This window comes from Coenobita brevimanus, chromosome 97, assembly GCF_032717465.1.
Source record: "Coenobita brevimanus isolate Jiangsu-jjx chromosome 97, ASM3271746v2, whole genome shotgun sequence".
NCBI classification, from domain to species: Eukaryota; Metazoa; Arthropoda; class Malacostraca; order Decapoda; family Coenobitidae; genus Coenobita; species Coenobita brevimanus.
Genome location: NC_137050.1, coordinates 17,339,961 through 17,363,456, shown reverse-complemented (window position 1 = coordinate 17,363,456; position 23,496 = coordinate 17,339,961). Strand labels below are relative to the sequence as shown.

The following is a 23,496-nucleotide window of genomic DNA, read 5'->3' as shown; positions in this document are numbered from 1 at the left end:
CTTTTATTTAAGATTTTGCTCATTGTTTAGCCTGATCCACAGTAAATGAATGTTAAATTGACACCATTTTGCAGCTTCATAAAGAAGAGTCCTACTGAAAACCATTTAAAATGCAGAATAATAAGTGGGTGAATGGGAAAAGAAAGAAGGCCAAAAGCTTTTATATGAGTAAGGTTTACTGTTTGCTGGTGGTAAGTAAGTGTGGTGACTCTTGGCATTTCATTTAATTTTGTTTCATTTATAAAGGCTCCAACATGCTTGCATACATCGGCTTTGGTCCTTAATGGGAGCTTTCCATGTTGCTCAGTCTCTGGCAGCCTCCCTACCAAGTTCCTTATCTCTGAGGTCACACTCTATGGCCTCATCCCAGGTAGTTTTTGGTCTGCCTTTTGCGACCCTATATCCAGCGTTAATGCATCTCACTTTCTGCACCCAGGTGTCATCCCCCATTCTTTTCACATGCCCAGACCAACTAAATCTACCCCTCCTAATCACAACACCAATATACTCCAGTTCCATCCTTCCTCTTAACTCCTCCATCATAAACCTAGCCTCCCAAGGCCTCACATTCAAGGATGCACTGCACATTCATCTGATCATTGTCATTTCTGTATGTTTGAGCCTGCGAATATCCTCTTCCTTTACTGCTCAGGTCTCATAACCATACAGCATTGCACTCCTAACACTTGCCGCATACAATTTCCCTTAGCATGGAGGGAAAGCTCTCTCAGTGTCAGGAGAAGCAACAGCTCCCTGAACTTCCTCCAACAACTCTTCACTCCAGCAACAGAGCTCCAACCCCACCTCCAACACATAACATGTCTCTTAAGTAACAAAACTCTTCCACACACTCAAGACACTCATCAGCAAGATAAGTCCTTTCACATCTGACAGTCTGCACATGCTCTTCCCAACACACCACACACATGAAGTCAGGACTATCTTACAGTCTGCCTGTAACACCACTACACTTCTAATGCACTCACTTATCCTGGACACTGCACAAGCTGGCATTACTTCCCATGCCCATGTGGCAACCCCACATGGCCACTCTCCCTCTTCTTTGACAGTACAGTACTGTCAAAGTACCCTAGTGACCATCACCTTTGTTTTATCTGCATTTACTCTCAAGCCCTTGTGCCCCATATCATCTGTCTATTTCTGAAACCTTTCCTGCACCTCTCTTTGCAATCAGCACCAAATGATCAGCAAGCATCTCCCACGAGAATCCATTTCTGAAGCCATGTGAGAGGGCTTTGAGCACCATGATAAACAGTAAGGGGCTCAAGACTGACCCCAGATGCACACCAACATTCCTGGAAACCCATCACTCAGATCTCCAGTCACTCTCACGTGGGTCAAGCACCCACATACATAGCCATAATCATTCTAACTAGCCACTCCTCAGTCCCAAGCTCTCTAAATCAATACCCCCCTATGAACTCTGTCAGAGGCCTTTTCCAAATCAACAGAAACAAATACAGATCCCTTTTCTTCTTTATATATTTTTCCTGAAACTATCAGACATTGAATATGTGATCAGTGGGTTTTTTGCTTGGCATAAACTGAAACTGCATCTCATAATATTCACACTAATCACACTGTTCAGAAGTCTCTCCATTGTCTTTATAATCTGGTCCAAAAGTTTTGTGCCTCTATAATTTCCTCTTTCTAGGGCATCATCCTTCCCCATGTACTCATTTACAATTGCACTCGTCAGCCAGTCATCTGGGACAACACACTCATATATATAATCATATTTATCAAATCAGTAACTCCCCACTCCTATATCTCCTGTGGCCTTCAGCATTTCAGCAGTCAGCTCAGATATAACTGTTGCATTCTCCACCTGCATCTGCCTATTGCCCCAATCACAGGAGCAGCATCAATCAAAGGCCAAGGGTCAGACATTGGATCCGCCGAATGGAAACTTCTGTTTCTGTCATACTCCTCATTTAGCAGCTGGTTATGATGTTCTCTCTTGGTGTCTTTAATATCCTCACTGTTCACCACTTTTCCTTCATCATCCCTCACACTTCTTACCTATGATATCCCTGTTTTCCCTCTTCATCTGATCTGCCACCTTATATATCATATTCTTCCATTCAACACTGTTTAGGTTAAAAATAAATAAATAAATAAATACTCTGAGACTCAAATTTTGCTCTGTATGCCTCTTTTTTTACCCCTAGACCTAGCTGCCAAGGATTCCTCTTTGTTACCAACCTTTCTCCATTCTCAGAAAAGCTTTCTCTTTTCCTTAATTAACTGCAGCTTCTAAACCCTCATCCTGGGAGGCCCTTTGTCCATCCACAAGCTGAATCAGTAACTCGCAGGAGATTGTTCTTGAAAGCTCTGTACAGTTCATTAACATTTCCATCAACTGCATCCTGGTCAGCTACCACTCTACTCTTCTCACTATAGTAGGTTTTTCAGTTTCCATGTCTTCCTACTAGGTGCATAGCTCCTTTACTTCATCACCTGCTCCTTCAGCACCATGTCCCATATCAATAATTTGTGTTTCTAAAGACACTCTTTGCTCTCTGTAACTTTAACACCCCGCATAATCCTCTAATCAGCCCTCCTGCCCAGGAAACCTCCTGACCAGGAAAAAATCTATCTGGCTACTATTTCCCCCAGATATGTATGCAATCAATCTACTCTCTTTTCCCTAAAATGCTTGTTGCACACAGTCATGTTCTTTGCCCTTCCAAATTTGAGTATCCTTTCCTCTTCCTCATTTCTCATTCGATATGCGCATCCACTGTGTACCCCTCCATATCATTGAGCTGCTTCACCTACATGACCAGTTAAGTCCCCTTCTAAAAGTATAATTTCATCATTGCCCATACCACTTAGCACATGTATTAAGTCATCCCAAAATCTGTCTTTTTCTACATCATCCGAGCAAGCGTGTGGAGCATATGCCGATATAAATAAAACTGTGAGCCTTCCGAACCAAATTTTGACTCTTCTTGAAAACCCCCCTACCGCCCCTGGCGGTAAGGGGGGTTTCAAGAATACTCCTCCAGTATCCCTGCTTGTCGTATGAGGCGACTAAAAGGGTTGGCGGAGGGTTAGTGCCCCTCCCCGGAAAACAGCTAACTAAAAAGACGAACAATAAGCCTCGGACAAGGACTGACCAAAAGTTGACGACAAAGGACGTGGTATGGATTGCGACGTGGAATGTAAGAGGTGCAAATGATGAGGTGAAAGAGAGAGAGATTGTCCAGGTGCTTGAGGGTGCGAAAGTGGATGTATGTGGAGTAACTGAAACTAAATGGAGTGGAAAGAGTGTGAGAGAATGGAAGTATGGTTGGGGTAAATGTGCAGGAGTAGGTGAGAATGAGAGGGCAAAAGGAGTGTGTATTCTAGTGAGAAACAGATGGAAGGAAAATATAAGAGAGTATGGGTCAGTTGGCTCAAGGATTGTGTGGGTAAGATTGAAGGTTGGACTACAAATGTGGGGGATTGTGTGCGTGTATGCGCCAATGCAAGATCGTGCAAGCAGAGTGAGGGAAGAGTTCTGGACAAATGTGGAAATGTGCATGGAAAAGTTTGGAAGGAATGAGAGAGTGTTTTTAATTGGTGATACGAGTGGTAAAGTAGGGAATGTGAAAGTGGATGGAATAGTTGGTGAATGGGGTGTGCCTGCTGAGATAGATGAGAATGGCAGTGCATTAGTAGACATTTGTGCCGGGAGGGGGTTGGTGATAGCCAATACCCTCTTCAGAGACAAAATGATCCACAGGTGTACATGGAGAGTGATGAGAAGGGTGGGTGGTGAACTGAACAAAAGGAAGGCAATGATTGATTATGTGTGTGTGGATGAAAGGATGTGAAGATGTAATGGATGCAAGAGCTTATAGAGGTTGGGGGAGTGGACTTTCTGACCACTACTTGGTGGTGGCCAGAATCAAGATCCCAGTAAGATGGAGAAATAGAAGAAGGGAAAGACGGGAGGAAGGAGTAGTTGCAAGGAGAGTGGAAAGGTTACAAGAGGATGAGAAAAAGGGAGACTATAAGAGAGAAGTGGAGGAATGATTAAATATGAATTGGAGCAGATGGGGGATGTGGAAGGTGTGTGCAAGCTATTCACAGAAGAAATATGTGCAGCTTGTGAATAAATGTGTGGGGTGAAGAGAAAATGGAAAGGGGTGCAAGGAACAGCATGGTGGAATGAAGAGGTGAGACAGGCTGTGGCACAAAAGAAGAAAGCATACAATGAATGGATGAGAAATAGGGGAGTGGAAGAAGTTCAGAGGTGAAAGAAAGAGTTATATGTAGAAATCAAGAGAGAGGTGAAAAGATTAGTAAGAGAGAGTAAGAAGAGAGTGGATGAGGAATTTGGAAGGAATTTGAGTGTAAAGTGGAGAGAATGTAAGGAAATGTTCTGGAAAGAGGTGAAGAGAGTAAGACAGGGTGGCAGTGAAGTTAGTAGGGAAGTGAAAGATAAAAATGGTAGATTACTAGTGGAAAAGGGAGAAAAAGTGAGCAGATGGAGAGAACGCTTTAAGGAATTGTTAAACATAGGGAATGGAAGTAATGTGAGTATAAGTGGCTGGGGAATGGCTTGAAGGAGGAGGGAGGTGAGAAGACAGGAAGAAATCAGTAGGATGGAAGTTGTTGAAGCAATGAAGAAAGTCAAATTGGGGAAAGCCCCAGGAATTGATGGAGTGTGTGGTGAAATGCTGAAGCATGGGGGAGAGATAGTAGTAGAATGGATGTGGAAGATGTGCAGATTGGCCTGGGAGGAAAGTAGAGTCCGGAGGATTGGAAGTCAGGTATAATTATTCCCTTGCACAAAGGAAAAGGGGAAAAAGAAGTGTGTGGTAATCATAGGGGCATTTGTCTTCTTAGTGTAATAGGAAAAGTGTATGGTAGGATACTTATTGACAGTTTGAGAAATAATAGAGGAATGAGTTGGAGAAGAACAGAGAGGTTTTAGGAAGGGATGAAGTTGTGTTGGTCAGATATTCATTCTTAGATCTTTAGTGGAAAAGTTTCTAGAGAAGAGAAAGAAGTTGTATGTGGCCTTCATGGATTTGGAGAAAGCATATGATAGGGTAGATAGACAAGGATTGTGGAAAGTATTAAGAATATATGGAGTAGTTGGGAAGTTGTTGAATGTGCGAAGAGTATGTATGGTGGTGCTAAGGCTTCAGTGTGTGTGGATGGTGAACTGAGTGAATTTTTCTCTTTGAAAGTTGGGTTGAAACAGGGATGTGTCATGTCTCCATGGTTGTTCAATCTGTACATGGATGGGGTAATAAAAGAGATACAAGGTAGGGTAGTGGATGTTGGAGTGGCCCTAGTGAGAGAGGGTAGTGTTTGGATACTCCCTGTACTGTTGTTTGCAGAAGATACTGTGTTGTTAAGTGAAGACGAAGTGGAGCTGCAAGGCTTGGTGGATGAGTTTGGGAGAGTTTGTTAGAAATGGAATCTAAAGGTGAATGTAGGGAAGAGTAAAATGATAGTCTTTGAGAGAGGTGAAGTCAGTGAATGTACAGTGAGGTTGGATGGTGAGGAAATGGAAAATGTGAGTACGTTTAAGTACTTGGGTAGTGTGATGAGTAAGGATGGAAGTTTGGAGGGTGAAGTGCTTGAAAGGGTACAACAAGGAAGAAAGGTTGCCGGTTCCTTGAAATCAGTGATAAGAAACAGGGAAGTGAGCAAGGAAGTGAAAAAGTTACTACATGACAGTATTGTGATACCAACTCTAATGTATGGATATGAAGCTTGGACGTTGTTGGAAGGACACAAGTCAAGAGTGAGAGCAGTGGAAATGAGTTATTTAAGAGGAGCCTGTGGAGTCACATGGAGAGACAGGCTGACAAATGGGGATACAAAGGAGCGTTGTGGTGTTGATGTGGATGTGATAGGAAGCGTTATGAGGAACACACTGAGGTGGTTTGGCCATGTGGAGAGGATAGAGGGTGAGAGACTGACAAGGAGAGTGTATGTGAGTGAAGTGGAGGGTGGGAGAGGGAGGGGGAGGCCAAAGATGAGATGGAGGGATGGAGTGGAGAGGCATATGAGAGAGGGTTGTTTGAGTTGGGAGCAGGGGAGTGAAATGGCAGGGGACAGGGCGACATGGAGGCGATTTGTTTATGGCCACCCCGTATGGGATTGAGGTGTCTGGCAATAGATATATAGACAATCTCATTACATTCATGACATATTCTACCCATTTTTCCTTAACCACCACACGTGCTCCTTCATACCTTTCTGTCTTTCCCTGCCAAAATATCTTACACCGACGGTCCCTCCTGGCAATCATTCTGGCTGATCCTCCCTTGTATCTAACCTCCTGTACACAGCCGACATCCACCCACCTCCTGCTCATTGCCTGAACCACTTCCCTCGCTCCACCTTTCAAACTACCCACATTTCAAGATGCCACTCTGATCCCCTTGGGTGATTCATTATCATCAGGCTTCCGTTTTGCCATGTCCCAAGTCCAGGTGTGGGACCTGGGACCCATAGCCCACCAGCCATGACCAGTGGCTGTGGCAGTGGCCTTAGGGCAGCCACAGGGATACCCCCCAAGTGCACCTTGTCACTGTAACTGCCCTGCCATTATAAACCCAGTGATAGGGCAGTCCGGTGTGCTACTCCCGGGTTCGGGTCCCTCTTTCTTGGGCAGAAGTGGCAGCGTGGGAACTGCTGTGCCCTGTACCCTCGATCACAGATCTGAGCCCCATCCCATCCCAGTCCCCAGAATTATTCTGGTGAAACCCATGTCACGCATCCCCACAAGAAGTCCATCACTAAGTAGTGGGGAGCAAAGTTTTCTGGCCGCATGCCCATTCTGTTATCAATCCCTGTGATGTTGTGTGATATGTAACCTGCATGTAGGGTAATGCATGAGGTAGAGAAAAGTGTTTGGGAGAGTATGCTGGTCAAGCCTTCTCTCAATGTTAGTGTCACACTAAAAAGGTCAGCAAAAGGGGATGGTCAGGATATTCTGGTGGCTAGTGAAACAGGAGGTCCAGCTCTCCTTGTCACCAGCATTCCTATAATATTATGGTTTTAAATGTTCCTTATGTTGTAGTTCAAGCATTTTACCATTTAATACAGCAAACACTTTATGGAATAGGACAGTAGTTTTAGAAAATAATCATTATTACATCCTTGGTTCAGACCTAAAAAAGGTGGAGATATAAATGCTAGAAGACTTATAGGAGTTTAGTGTCATTGGATAAAACAAACATTTATTAATTTTTTATTGTTATCCAGGCAGTTCCAGCACACTTCCAATTATCAGATAATTTTTTCCTTCCGATACAGATACCGTTAGTTAGCAACTTTTTGCTTTGCTGATTTACAGCACTATGCCATAGATTATAAGGTGGACATACTAGTCTCTTCCCTGTCAAACCATAATTTGTCATCATCATCAGAGATGTGTCACGTGGAGAACATGGCGCCACCCCACTTCTCCATCACTCGTTCATTGCTTTGCCACCTTCCTTAGCCGCCACCTCTACGATACCTTTCCTGGGGGGAGTGATGTTTTTCTGTGTGTTTTGTATTTTTTTCCTTGGTTTTGGCTTTTACAGTGTAAACAGTGTACAACAGTGATATCTGTAAATAGTTAACATCAGTGACATTGGAAAAAATTGTGGGTGACATGCAAGTAGCAGGTGACATGCAAATAAAGTGTGCGACAGTGACGTGTAATTCACGAGTGATCTGGTAAAGTAATGTGTGTAGCAGTGACATGTATACATTTTATGACAGTGATGGATGTATTTGTTAATACAGTAGACCCTCGCTATAATGAATCCTGATATACCGGATATCTGCTTTAGTGAAGCCACAAAGCCCACCAAACTATCCTTTGGCTGTAACAAACAATGTTCGTTAAATGGGACACATCACACTGCCTGTTCGAATGGCTCTGAACCCGATGAACAGTTTTTTGGCTATAATGTACAATGTTCATTAAATGGGGTGCATCATGTGGCCCTTACAAACCACTCCTCATGTACAAGGGGACATAGAACACAGTAAAAAGGCCAGTTCACATGAGCTAAATTGTGGCCGTTATTTTTTCGCTGATTTGCTAGGAAAAAATGCTGATTTCGACATTTCTTCCGGAAAGGTGTTCACACGTACAGGGACTGCAGAGGCAGGAACACGGCAACAGTGTTTACAAAGATGGACCACCGTACTAGTACTAGGTGTGCAGCTCTTGCACTTGCACTTTTCCTACTTCAAGATGAGCCCTCACGGGTGTGGTTTAACTCCTGTGAATAGGCCTTTACTGCCACTCGACTTTCCGGTGGCTTCAGGGACCGTATGCATAAATTTTCTTAAGCATAAATCATGTACATGATTCCTTTACCTATAACTCATACTTAAATAATCATAATTTATACTCATGCTCATATCAGATACACCCAAAATGGAATGAACATTAAAGCGAGATTTGTAGTAGTAGTAGTAGTAGTGTAAAACAAGATGTCGTATTCGTCTTTGTTCCCAGAGCTTTTGCTTGTTTGGTGCTTCCATTTAAATCGGCCTGGCTTCTTTCTTCTGATTCCGGCAAAAAAAGACCAACGTGTTGGTCTCTCCATACTGGTGAAAAAAGTGGCTGGAATTTCTACCGGGAAGCAAATTCTGGCAAAAAACAACTGTGATTTTGTTCTTGTGAACCGGCCTCAAGGTTTGTAGTGATTTTACCTGTTCATATGGACTAGGTTGAGATCTGGGGGTGGGAATAGGTGATGAGTTGGGCTATTTAGGGGCTACTCCCAGTAGCTTTGGGCAGGACCAGAGTCTGTGATCACACTGTTTCACCCCTGATCAACTTGAGCTTGGTGCGTCTTTCATTGCGTTAAATTCGCCGTGTGCGCATCACATGTCTCTAAACTTTGTTTTTCCTTTATGATTGTGAAAACTGGCTTCTAGTAAGGAATTTCCCAGCACCTCCTCATCTGACAAAGCAAAGAGGAGTAGAATTACCATTGCAGAGAAGATACAGGTGATCGAGGCCCAGAAGAAAGGCGCGAGCAGGGTTGAACTCTTGCCTAAGTATGGCTTTAAGAAGATGGTTCTTCAAGAGATGCCGAGGACTTTGGATAAAATAAAGGAAACAATGAGGAAAATGGAAGGTGGGAGGAAGGGGAAGGATGTGTTCAGGACCAGAAAGATGCCACATTAGAAGCTGGATAAAGCTATGTATAAATGGTTTGGGCATATGGAGAGAATGGATAATGAGCGATTGGTGAAAAAGATAACTAGATCTGATGTGAGAGGTGTAAGGCTGAGAGGAAGACCACGAATAGGATGGATGGACAGTGTGAAGAGAGCGCTGGATGCGAGAGGGATGTCTGTTGAGCAAGGAAGAGTGGCTGTGCGTGACAGAAATAAATGGAGAGAAATTGTGAATGAATAAGTGATGACGCATCCCTGAGGGGATATTCTCCCGCATTTGGTCTGATCAGCTAGTCAGGTCAGGTGTGGGTAAGGGGATGGGTCTGTTATGATGTGGCAGGGGTAAACCAGTTCTGCTGTCGGGCCCTGCTGCGGATGTCACTGATTACATTGTACAGTTGACCCTTGTGCGATGTGGTGCAGTGAGGATCTGTCCGTTCTCCCCTTTGGGGCTAAGATGCGAATGAATGTGTTTGAATGGATGAGTAAATGGGGAGTGTGTCGTCTTGTCTCAGCTACCTCCCTTTCCTTGGGGGAAGCAGCCTAGGTATATAGATAGATAGATAATTGGCACATGCAGGAGTGAGCTGAAGGTGTCCCTATGTGTAGCCTGGACATCCAGCACACAGCTGAGAGGCTTGATACACACTTTGGAGTAGAAGATTTCACGTGTAATGATGGCTAGCTGTGGAGGTTCAGGGGGCACCATGGCATTGTTAAAAAGGCCATAACTAGAGTGATGATCAGCACCACTGTTGATGCTTGCAGTTGTTCGTTCAGCATCTTCAGAAGTTGATGGAAGAGGAGAGCCTGCAGGAGCTTCAGATTTACAATGCAGACAAGACTGAGCTCTTCTTGCAGCTCATCCCCAAAACACCCAAGTTTTCAAAGATGTTAGCAGCCCTAAAGGGCATAAAACAATGAAGGAATGGCACTTCATTCCTGTCTGTTCCAATGCTGATGGCTCTCATTGCTTACAGCCAGTATGTAAGAGCAGATGACTCAGGTCGATCAAGGACTTTATGGCCAAGCTTCCTGTGCAGTTCCATGGGAACAAGTCTGCCAGGTTTTCCCAGGATATCTTTAATGACAGGTTCCACCACAGATTCAACCCTTCCATGATTCAGCACCAAAAAAGTTATAGCATCAGTCCTAATGAAATGAAGGTAGTGCTGCTGTTGAATAACACACCAGCACATCCTTCCTCTGGCAGACTGTGCAACAAGAATGAATGAATCAAGGCCTTGTTCTTGCTATCCAACACTACAGCCCTTATCCAGCCCATGGACCAGGAAGCCACTGCAAAAACCTCTACCTGCAGCAGTGCAACAGGATGGGATGGATCAGGCTGACTATGAAGTCACCAGAGGCAAGAAAACCCTGCACAACTTGAAGAAATATGCTATAAAGGACACCACCTTCAACCTTGGAGAGGTCTGGAAGAAAGTACCACTTGCCCTGCTCAAGAATGTGTGGTGCAGACTCCTCAAAACCCCCAAGACCCCAACACCACAGCATGATATTGAGGGGTTTGAATCGCCAAGGATGGCAGAAATGTTTGCAGCTGCAGGACTGGGCAATCCTGCTGAGAGAAGTGACTGGATGAGGATGCTGGTGTGTCTGGCTGTCATCACTAGATGGAGGAAGAGATACCGTAAAACGCCATAACTTCGGACATTTTTTATGTGTTTTAATGAATAACTCCTTGTAGAATGGTGCAATTTTATTCCTGTTGGTGTCATGTGGTAGCCAGGGAGAGTACCTACTAAATCCATATATTTAAAAAAATTAGCCAAGCTAAACTTGTGCTTTTTTTTTTCATTTTCAAGTGTCCGAAGTTAGGAACAAATTTTCTAACTTCGGACAGCTCTTCCAAACTTCGGACATCCATGTATTTTCCCTTTAAACATGAGAATGGTTAATGGGATCTATCTCTGGACACACTGGCCAAACTTCGGACACTTGAGAAGTTTTTAAAAAATGTAAAAAAAAATATTGGGCACTCGTGACCAGAGTTATACATATATATAGAGAAGTATCCCAAAATATCTTGTTTTTGGAGCTCGTAATTTCATATCACATTAAATTGCATCATATCACATTGTAGTGAGGTATTCTGGCCGTAAATAGAACTAAGAACTATTCACGAACTTTTTGAGATGAAAAAATAAAATAAAAATGCACTGCATATACCCAAAACTGTAAGAGGAACTGTCCTCATTTTCCTAAACAAAACTTCACTTAATTATCAAGTATCTACCTCATTGACTCAACAAATGCATACCGAAATAACATAATATGATGTTGAACATTTCTTACAGGATCTAAAGACACACACACACACACACACACACACACACACACACACACACACACACACACACACACACACACACACACACACACACTGTCACTGCTGTCATCAACCATTGGGTATACAAATGTGTGAGGTGTACCCTGAACGTGTTTGAGAAACCTGACATGTATTTCTGGTTTTACCTTAACAATGATAGCAATATAATGCCTATATCTGTCTTTGGTATCAAAGGGAACCCTCACAACTACCCAGTCTGAGGGAACAACTTTATCCCCAATAATCTGGGTAGAGGTGACTGTCAGGGGAGATGCTTGTGCTTCATGGTTGGGTGCAGATGTGGAAGTGGAAGGCTGTGCTGCTATCTCTGCTGTATCCTCTTGTGGCTGCAGTGGCTGGGGTTGTGGATCATCAACTTCACACTCTTCATGCTGGCTCTCTGTTTCATTTTGTAGTGCCCTTGTAGTAATACTCATGCCCGGTGACACATTCAACCTTTTCTTTCGCCTTGGTTTCGCTATAGCTGGACTTGAGCTTGACGGACTGGTTCCATGCCTCATGTCCTTCAACAATTCCAACACTGAGCTGTCTAAGGCAGTACTGGTAGATGGTCCTGGTGTACCAGTATCAGCTGTATCTTGGATTGAATCTTCTGGAAGTCTTGAGATGGATTTCTGTGGATCAAGAGGATAAATGCCGCACTTCCTAAACTCACTACGTAGGTTGTCAGCAATGGTCCCTTTAACTTTATCCACCAGTTCGGTCCGTAGTGCTGGGAAGCAGTCTTTAGGTAATGAAGCACTCAGCCTACCAACAGTAGTTTTCTTGAAGTTCTCGAGCATCTTACGCCAGTGCACTTTTAGAGGCCGGAACACAGCAACATCGAGAGGTTGTGTCAAGTGCGTGAAGTTAGGTGGTAAGAGAAGAAAGGAGATATTATGTTTCTCACATGACTCAATAACACTGGGTGATACATGGCTTGCCAAGTTGTCTCCTATAATGACAACTCTACCTGTCTTGCGTTTAGCATAGGGGAGGATAATTTTGTGGAACCAGTCATCGAATGAACAAGAGTCGAACCATCCACTGGGGGACCTATTGTATAGTGTTCCAGGAGGGCCCCCTTCAGTCCAGGTATCGTAAAGATGGATAGCTTTATACACCACATATTGAGGGAGTAACACACCAAATGCAGTTCCAGAGAACATAATAGATATTGAGGATTTTGTTGAGTTCATGATTCTCTCTGGATATTTAGTGCCCCGCCTCACTATGACTTTCTTTTTACCTGGATCATCAGTAAGATTGGTCTCATCAAAATTTATTATGTTCTCTGGAGGCACACCTTCTAGTGATTTTTTCAGGTTACTGTAGAACTCAGCTAGCATGGCTCTTGTCACTCTGGCTCTGTCAGTCTTTATATTCTGGGACAATCGTCTACTAAGGGTTTGTTTGTGGCGCTTGAAGAAGGAATGGGCCCATTTAACACCAGGTACATTGTTACTGAATCGTGACACAACAACCCCTCGTTTGTCTAAATATGCTTTCACTAACATCCTCAAGTCCAAATTGTCGAGTGGGAATCCCCATTCTGCCAATGTGAGGATTCTCTGACACACCAGTAACTCTTCATCATGGCTCAATGAAGTATTACGTCCCACTTGTTTGCAATGTTTTTGTATCAGGTAATCATGTAATGTGCTCTTTTTTAATTTATATTTTTCAGCTGCTTTGCGCACACTCATGTTCTTGTTATTTATGTCATCTTTAGCCTTTTCCAGGGCACATTTGGACACTTTACTTGTGTAGGCTCTTTTCCTCTTTGAAGGAGATTTCGCTGTTTTAGCCATGTTTTTCTGTTTATATAATTAGCATCACTTTATCATTAATATTATTGTCTGTCCGAAGTTTGGACTTTATTTGGCTCAAATAATTTGTCTGTCCGAAGTTAGGAATTTTTTCTGCAAAATAAAGAAGTATTCATTAAAGCAGGCATAGCAAGATTATCATGCATATATTTTGAAACAGTTTACTTCCCAGTACTTACAGCACTTTTCTACATATAATCGTACTGTTCACTTTTTTACAATTGAAACTGTTTGTTCTGTGTGAACAAAGTTTTGCAAGGTGAGAAAATTCATTTTTTCCAATGGATTCACGAATTTTTTTCACCCACACATATTCAAGCTAGTTTAATAGGATTAATACATAATAGTCTTAGAGGATTACCATACCTACCCACATCATTATTTTTTGCAAATATCGCACTCTCTTCCAATAAACTTGAATTATTACATTTTTTTTGCGAAATGTCCGAAGTTTGGACGCCGTCCGAAGTTATGGCGTTTTACTGTAGCAGTTGAACTGCAGGAAGACAGAACAGCAGCAATGAAGGAAGAGGGAGAAGAGGAGGAGGAGGAAGCACCTGGACCATCACTAGCTGCAGGCATTGATGTTGCAGACACAATCCTGACTATCATAGACAGAGCTGAAGGACCTCTAGCTCATCATTATAAGGCCATTAAGCTCATCAGATTGGCATTTATCCAGCAGGAGCAGATGAGAAGATCCAGCCTAAGATTTCCCAGTTTTTCAAGCCTGTGCCCTCTCCTGCTGCCTAGAGGCTCCGCACAAAGCCAGAGACCCCCTCTGGGTCTATAACATCAACATCCTCAGCCAGCCTCCACATAGCCCTAGGATTCAAGATCCAGCATTTCAGGAGTCTTTATACCAAATGTGACACTAGAGCCACCGGAAGGCATCTTTGCCAACACTGATGATGAATGACAGCTAACTTGGTGTACACCTTACAAGAGGAATGGCTATGTTGGGAGTATATTGCCATCTATACAGGTACAGTGAACAATACATGTTTCATACTTTTTTAAAATATCAATCTGGCCTGAAATTGTCCCCTCCCAATTGTGATTGCAGAGTTGTAATAACAAATTTAAGTAATACCTTACTAGTCTTGAAGAAGCTCTATGACAAGGATGTTAAATAAACTGCAAAAGTGTGAAATTATGGGCCATTTAGTGTAAAATGGGTATAATTAACAATTTTAGTACTAGAATATGCTACAGTGCTCATTTTTCAAACATGCTTGAGATCCCACCTTGGGGGGGATGGGGAGGGGACCCTCAGATATAACAATTATTGCCTTTAACAAACTTAGGTTCCCCATTTATAGTGAGGGTCTAACGTATTTAGAGGAATCATTTCAATTGCGCTATCCTAAACAGCGGATTCATAAAACTCTGCAATGTCATGCAACAGTTTGTGATATCAGTAACTCGCAGAAATTACATGAAATTTGTGAATGCAGCCTTAAAAGTGACAGTTTTCTGATGCCTTGTGTAATATGCGCCACCATTACCTCTAGCTCGCACGTCTAGCCGGGCATTAGCCAGTTGTAGTCAAGCTTAGCAATTACTAAACCATATTCAAGCATAGCTCTTACTGTAAGCCAATCACAGTGCTTCCCTTCCACACCAAGCATGAAGGATGCACCTGCTTGATGCCCAGGTGCCTGGCTCTAGTGCATTGTCTCTTCTCGGTTGTTAGCGTGTGGTTCTGGGTGGTTTGTTATGATAGGATTCCCCCCCCCCCCATGCTACCTCCACCTGCCCAGTGTTACCATGGCCAGTCATAAACCTCCTAAGCCCACAACTTCTTCAAGGAAGGGGAAGGGGAAGCCAAAGTTGCCTTACATCCAAAAGTTAGATGTAATGAGGAGGATTGATGACAGTGAGAAGAAAGCCAAAGTTACCCAGCATTGCGGGCTCAACAAGGTAATTCTTTATGAAATGGATGAAGTGATTCCACTTCTAACAAACTCACGATCTCAAGTTAAGTAATTTTGGTACAATGCAACACAGGGAGTTAACCCTTCCACTTTGTTTTTTATTGAAAGGGGATGGGGGGTGCTGGATGTCCCACACAGGGGTTTTGAGATATATAAAGAGAATTGTTTTGATAAAATATTCCACACCAAAAAATTGACCATAAATCCCTGAGTAAAATGATGTCTAACGTAATGTAAAAAAAGAAATAATTACCTGTTTGGTGAGCTGTCAAAGCCTGCAAGGTTGAAGCTCCACTGCCAGACATATACCACTCATTATAATGGTAAACTCAAAGTGTTATATTATATATATATATATATATATATATATATATACACACACATATATATAATAGCACCTTCATTTCACTGTCACTTTCACCTGACAGCATAATCTGAACCATCAGACATCACTTCCATCAGATCTAAGCAGGCTGCTGCAACAGCGAAACATCTCATATCGCACGCCTCGATGTACCTCTGGTACATGATGAAAATAATAGACACTAAAATAGAACCCTGCTGTGATGGCAATACCTCAGTCTTGCCACCTCCCAATACTGAACCATTATTGGGCCCCCAGTAATGGTGTGCAAATAAAAAGTCCATAACACGTACAGTGTACATGCCACCCGATGGCTACAAACATTTACTTAGTGACGTGTCAGCGTGCTACCCAGTGTGAAGACATTAACTGTTGAATTGTGGCTGCAAGAAGTGAGTGGAAAAAAAGCAAAGTATACTGATTTGAGGGTATTCAAGGGAGCGGGCAGGTTGCCTGTGGGAATGTTTATCGACGATCTCTCCAACTGGCCGCGTTGTTTACCAACCACTATCCGGACTGGATGCATCAGTGTATCACACATTCTAAATCCTCATTTCTAGCTTTCAGAGGTAAGTTTATAAAAATACCCAGTAGCTGTGGTAATACAGGAATAATAACAAGTAACCTATGAAAGATTCATTTCAATAGAAAATATGGAAAGGCAGCGCCCGTTTGGGAAAGAATTAATCTAAACAACGAGTCAGTGACTCTCATGACAACACAGGGGCAGCTGAGGGTGACAGTGACACAGCTTCTGTCATCCTCACACTGGACTTTGAGGGGTTCCTGAAGGAGGTTGATGAGGAGGAAGTGGCACACAGGCAGCAGCATGAGGTAGAAGCACATTTGCCTCATGCTGAGAGGCCAAAGTCTGCCTCAGGCCACGGAATCCCTCCCCCTTCCCCCATCCATTCAAGCAATGTCATCAGTCAGAGTTAGGTAAGAATCTTACCATCTTGTTCATTCCCATTAAATATGCTTTATTAATTCTTTTCTAGGTTTTTAATGTTTGTTGGTGACCAGTTTGATATAGGTTCGGAGGTAAGGATGGCAACTTTTTTGAGATGACAGTCATAAGTAATTTTCCCCATAAGATTACCTGTAGTTATTTTCAACTCATGGAATTCTCAACTTGCGGCGTATGCTCAGTCTCATAAAGCTTTGATTTGGGAGATTCCGCTTTATTTCTAGAAAAAGAAGCCTTACATGTTAGTGGGTAATTGATGTCTTCATTATTTTGCATGGATAGAAAATAAGTGCATAGTCATACATTATTTTCATAGAGTAAGAAAGAAGAATAAGAGATTCATAGAAATATAAGTTTAGCACAGTAAGCATTATGCAAACAAAGTTATAATAGTGAAATGTGGTAAAAATATACATCTTATAAGAGTGATGTATATATTCACGGTGGTGATTTGTGTATGTAGTATTTTATGTAATGTATTGTATCACATATAAAGGCTCCAACATGCACATGTTTGCCTTGGTTACCTAATAGCAATTCTCCACACTGCTCAATCTCTGGCATCCTCCCTATCCAGTCACTTATCGATGAGAGCACACTGACCTCATCCCAGGTCTTTTATGATCTGCCTCTTGCAACCCCACCCCCGACATTCACACTTCTCATCCTCCACACCCAGTTGTCATCCTTCATCTGCCCCACATTCCCAGACCATCTTAGTCAGCCACTCATCATCATATCATCAATACAGTACAGTCCCATCCTTCGTCTCAACTCTTCAGTTGTAATCCTAGTCCCCTCAGGCCTCGCATTCAAGGACGCACTACACATCCATCTAATCATTGTCATTTCTGTACATTTGAGCCTTCAGATATCCTCTTCCTTTACTGCCCAGGTCTCACTACCATACAGCATTGCATTTCTACCACATGCTGCATACAAAGATCGCTTAGCTTGGAGGGAGAGCCCCCTCAGTGTCAGGAGAGGCAACAGCTCCCTCAACTTCCAACCTTACATTGCCCTAAATGCAGAGCTAGTTCCAACCCCATCATTAGCACATAACATGTTCCCCAAATAACAAAACTCCTGTACACACCCGAGAGACCCATCAGCAAGATCAGTACTTTCATGCCTGACACTCTCTACATGTTTTCCCTGACACAGTGCATACAAAGATCCCTCAGCATGAAGGGAGAGCCCTCTCAATGTCAGGAGAGGCAACAGCTCCCTCAGTTACCAACCTCTTTACCCTAGCCACAGAGCTAATTCCAACTCCACCTCCAGCACATAACATGTCCCCCAAATAACAAAACTCCTCTACAAATCCAAGAGACTCATCAAGATGATCAGCACTTCTTGCCTGGCACACACTACATGCTTTCCCCGACACACAGCACACTCACTCTAAGCATTATGTCACAGTCTAGCTCAAGCACCATGACATCACATATGCACCCACTTATCACAAATACTTCTCAAGACAGTTACTTCCCGCACCTATGTGGCAGATTGCACATGACCACCATGCTCCCTCTGCTTTGACTGTACTGCCACCAGCCCTAGATATCATTACTTTTGTTTTATCCATATTTACCCTCAAACCATTGTTTGCCATTCCATCTTTCCCTTTTCCAAGCTTTTCCTTTGTCTTTTTTTCATTATCTGCAGTCAGCACTGAGTCACCAGCATACTACATCTCCCATGGGAGTCTATTTCTGATGTCATGTGAGAGAGTTTCAGTTATTATGACAAACAAAGAGGGGCTCAAGACTGACTCATGATGCACAGCAACATTCATGGAAAGCTCATCACCGAAATCTCCATTCACCCTTGCGTGGGTGCAAGCACCCACATACATTGCCATAACCACCCTTACCAGCCACTCCTCGATCCCAAACTTTCTCATTGCCCACTTCACCAACTCCCTTGTGACTCTATTAATGGCCTTCTCCAAATCTGCTAAAACAAAGTACAGCTCCCTTCTGTTTCATAAATATTTTCCCCAAAGCTGTCTTGACAGTCACTATGGGATTAGTGGTCCCTCCTATCTGGCATGAACCCAAACTGCATTTGATCAGTATGTACTCTCTCCATAATCATACCTTCACTACTATTGTAAAAACTCAACAACCCTCAACAAGTTACCATCCACAACATACTTATGCAGAGCCTTCCATTATCACTGTCTGCTGACCTTGTTGCATGCAGTTCCAGGCACATGAATTACATAAGTACTTTATAATCCTTCTCACAAGCCTTCTTCATGTCTCATTGCAAATATTTGATCCACACTTCCTCTACCACTCTTGATGCCATCCTGTAGCTCACTTACCAGAGCTTCTAAAATGTTCCATAATTTCTGTGAGAGTTTTAAAAAACATTATACCTTTCCTATGATGCTCAAGAGACTTGTACAACAATGGTTTTTGTACCTTCTTTGCTCACCATTATTCTTGTACAAAGGTACTATCCCAGTGCACTTCCACTATACTGGTACAGTTTCACTTATTGTTGTATTCTTACATATTTTATAACGGACACTTTTTCCCACTCTCTCCACTACACTTAATCATATCTGCATACAGTAATGTAAAAATTAGCAAAATTGTTGGCATCAGTTTCTGTTTGATGAATTACTGTACGGTACTTATATATCTGATGCCAGACTTGGTAAAACCAGAAAAGTAAAACTAGCAAAGAAGTACAACACTGAATGTTATTAAGGGAAAAAAAAAATGCTTTTCAGGGGTGTTTAAATAAGAAGATACCATACAATGAGTTGACGGATAGGAAAATACAAAACCATTATGCATTGTTTTGAGAAATGAATGAGATTAGGCCAACTTTAGTATACGGTAATGTAATAAGGACGCAAGTGCTAATATAGTGATACTGCCATAAGTATTAGCATAAAGCTTATATGCCATCATCAGATCGTCCTGTTTTTCTTTTGAGATGACACATGAACTGCACTCCAGAAATATAGGGTGAGATAAATGTGTTGGTGGTTTTGCTGTACTTTGCATATTGATGATAAAGTAGATTTCATAGGCAGAGGTTTCTGCATATTGGATAATTTGGCAAACCTTATGTTGGCAGATTTAGCTCCCTGACTCAAAGTCAAATGGCCACCCCTTACGGGATTATGGCATCTGGCAATAGATAGATAGACCTTGCCAAATAATCAGGTTTCACTGCTTATATCCACAGAATTCAATCTTCAGTTTTGTAAATATGAAACAATATTTTTTCATAGGAGTTATTAGTTCTTAGGAGAGATTATTCACCTAAATTTAGGATTATTATTCTGAAGATGAGTAATGAATGAATACTTGGCAGGTTGGTTTGTTCAAGAGATTTAAATTATTCAGATATGCCGAATGATTTTAAGTCAGTGAAGTTCATTACATCCCAAGAATTTGTTACTGACTTTCCAGGATTCTGCCCGAACCAAGAATAAGGCTGCATATGACAAGTTCAAGGAATCAACAATGGAGAGCATCAAGGCTTGCACCCTGCGTGGGCAGCTTGAACTCGTCAGATTGGATAGTCCTATAGATCTATCAGAAGTTAGTATTTTTAAATTATTTATTCAAATTTGTATCATAGTCATGTGTACTGTATATACCATCAGATTGTCCTGGTATATTTCATTTTTTTAGTGCCCTTTAACAATGTATGGGTTTTATATTCAGTGACATTTATGCCAGTGCCAGGACATACTACTGTGATGACTGAAGATTAGACTTAGCAATTATTCGTTTAGTAACCAAGAGTAAACATTCTGCAATGATATCAATTCAGATGGTAGTTAAAGAAGAATAAGAAAAAAAAAAAGTTTTGATGAATTACCTTTGACTGCTAGGATTTCTCCAAGTAAACAAAATTTTCTTATATTAACCTAAGTATAATGAACAGTCACAGTGAAAAGGTGAAAACTCTTTAATATGATTAATATGAATTACCTCATTTGCTGAGCAAACTTGTATGGTAATAACCAGAATAAAACAAACATAAAGTTCTGTTCCTCGTGTCATTAGTGAAGTGTGTGTATTAACTTCTTGAAAACATTAGGTAGGTCCTGATTTCTAAATATTTGTCCAGTCTTTTGCCACAGTAGCCAGGGTAACTTAAAATAGCCATTATTGTGCACGAGCAGTTAAAGTTGATAGCAGGGTGCTTCACAGTAATAAATGGGCCTCATTAATTGCATTAGCCTCTGTTTTAAGTTTATAGATAGCCTCTGCAGCCATTGATATGCAAGGTAATACTTTCCATCCTTCTCATAAATTTATTACATATGGCAGAATTGTATGGAAAATTGAGAGGTTTGGCATTGCTGCCTATGCTAAACAAGATATACTTGTTGCCACAGTTATTCTGTTTTTGTTAATAGAGGAATAAATTTTATATTAAGGATCAGAATGTTTCATGAGCTTTAGAACTGTTTTGTGAACAAGATTTTGTTGGAAGGACTACTAATCATTTGTTCTTGATTAGGTTGAGCCCGCATCAGAAATCGTGAAGAGGTTTGCCACAGGTGCAATGAGCTATGGTTCCATATCTATTGAAGCTCACACCACCCTGGCAGTTGCCGTGAACCGTGTAGGGGCAAAGTCAAACACAGGAGAGGGAGGTGAGTTTCCCCTCTCCTCTCTCTCTCTCTCTCTCTCTCTCTCTCTCTCTCTCATATTCTACTGTGTGCATGCTTTCCCTTGTTAGGATGTTACCATTTGATAAGTATGAAATAGGATGAGTCAGTGCATTATAGCTTAATTTCTGTATAATAGTGTTTTCTTGTTTCTGTAACTTTTGAACTCCTTTATAAGAGTTTTTATCACAAGGTTAGGTTGTTAGTTTTATCTGTGATGTATTCATGTCAGACATAAGACTGTAGCCATCTCCTATGCTTGTAATAAATTAACCTCCAAAACCTAGAGTATAGAATTGATGGACAGCTACAATTACCATCATATCTAACAGTTGAGAGTCGTCAGATTAGTTTTCCACCCTTTTTTTTTTTTTTTTTTTTTTTTTTTTTTTTTCCCAGAACTGAAATAAGATCTAGTGAGGATTATGAACAACTGCACACAGTATTTTGTTTATGTATTTTTTTTTTTCATATTATGCACACCTTGATTACCTGGAGTTTCAGTAATCATATACTGTACTCATTTTATTGTAAAACATAATATACATACTATACACTTTGATACTTGCACATTAATCAGTTTTTACAGGAAGAAATCAGTAGGATAGAAGTTGTGGAAGCAATGAAGAAAGTTAAATTGGGGAAAGCCCCAGGAATTGATGGAGTGTGTGGTGAAATGCTGAAGCATGGGGGAGAGATAGTAGTAGAATGGATGTGGAAGATGTGTAGATTGGCCCGGGAGGAAGGTAGAGTCCCGGAGGATTGGAAGTCAGGTATAATTATTCCCTTGTACAAAGGAAAAGGGGAAAAAGAAGTGTGTGGTAATCATAGGGGCATTTGTCTTCTTAGTATAATAGGAAAAGTGTATGGTAGGATACTTATTGACAGAGAAAGAACAGAGGAATTAGTTGAAGAAGAACAGGGAGGCTTTAGGAAGGGAAGAGGTTGTGTAGATCAGATATTCATTCTTAGATCTTTAGTGGAAAAGTTTCTAGAGAAGGGAAAGAAGTAGTATGCGGCTTTCATGGATTTGGAGAAAGCATATGACAGGGTGGATAGACAAGGATTGTGGAAAGTGTTAAGAATATATGGAGTAGATGGGAAGTTGTTGAATGCTGTGAAGAGTATGTACGATGGTGCGAAGGCTGCAGTGCGTGTGGATGGTGAACTAAGTGAATTTTTCTCTTTGAAAGGTGGTTTGAAACAGGGATGTGTCATGTCTCCATGGTTGTTCAATCTGTACATGGATGGGATAATAAAAGAGGTACAAGGTAGGGTAGTGGATGTTGGAGTGGCCCTGGTGAGAGAGGATAGTGTTTGGAAACTCCCTGTACTGTTGTTTGCAGATGATACTGTGTTGTTGAGTGAAGACGAAGGGGAGCTGCAAGGCTTGGTGGATGAGTTTGGGAGAGTGTGTAAGAAACGGAACCTAAAGGTGAATGTAGGGAAGAGTAAAGTGATGGTCTTTGAGAGAGGTGAAGTTAGTGAATGTACAGCGAGGTTAGATGGTGAGGAATTGGAAAATGTGAGTACATTTAAGTATTTGGGAAGTGTGATGAGTAAGGATGGAGGTTTGGAGGGTGAAGTGCTTGAAAGGGTACAGCAGGGAAGAAAGGTTGCTGGTTCCTTGAAAGCAGTGATAAGAAACAGGGAAGTGAGCATGGAAGTGAAAAAGTTACTACATGACAGTATTGTGATACCAACTCTAACGTACGGAAGTGAAGCTTGGACATTGTTGGAAGGACACAAGTCAAGAGTGAGAGCAGTGGAAATGAGTTATTTAAGAGGAGCCTGTGGAGTCACGTGGAGAGACAGGCTGACGAATGAGGATATAAAGGAGCGTTGTGGTGTGGATGTGGATGTGATAGGAAGCGTTATGAGGAACACACTGAGGTGGTTTGGCCATGTGGAGAGGATGGAGGGTGAGAAACTGACAAAGAGAGTGTATGTGAGTGAGGTGGAGGGGGGAAGAGGGAGGGGGAGGCCGAGGATGAGATGGAGGGATGGGGTGGAGAGTTATATGAGAGAGGGGGGTGTGAGTTGGGAGCAGGGCAGTGAAATGGCGGGGGACAGGGCGACTTGGAGGCGATTTGTTTGTGGCCACCCCAAACGGGATTGAGGCGTCTGGCAATAGATAGATAGATAGAAATCTTTGAATGTGCGCGAATGCCCACAATACACGAGGTAGAGGCAAGGAGTGGCCCAAAACTGCTATTTTCCTTGACTACGTGAC

At 42.1% G+C, this 23,496-nt stretch overlaps 1 protein-coding gene across 1 annotated transcript in view; it reads left to right on the top strand.

Moving 5' to 3' along the window:
- Positions 1-23,496, top strand: part of LOC145413616 (uncharacterized) — a 569,601-nt gene that overhangs the window by 334,118 nt on the left and 211,987 nt on the right. Inside the window, exons 19-20 of the mRNA XM_080283270.1 lie at positions 20,050-20,181; positions 21,113-21,248. Of these exons, the coding sequence (XP_080139396.1) occupies positions 20,050-20,181; positions 21,113-21,248 (268 nt within the window). The remainder of the gene's footprint in view (positions 1-20,049; positions 20,182-21,112; positions 21,249-23,496) is intronic.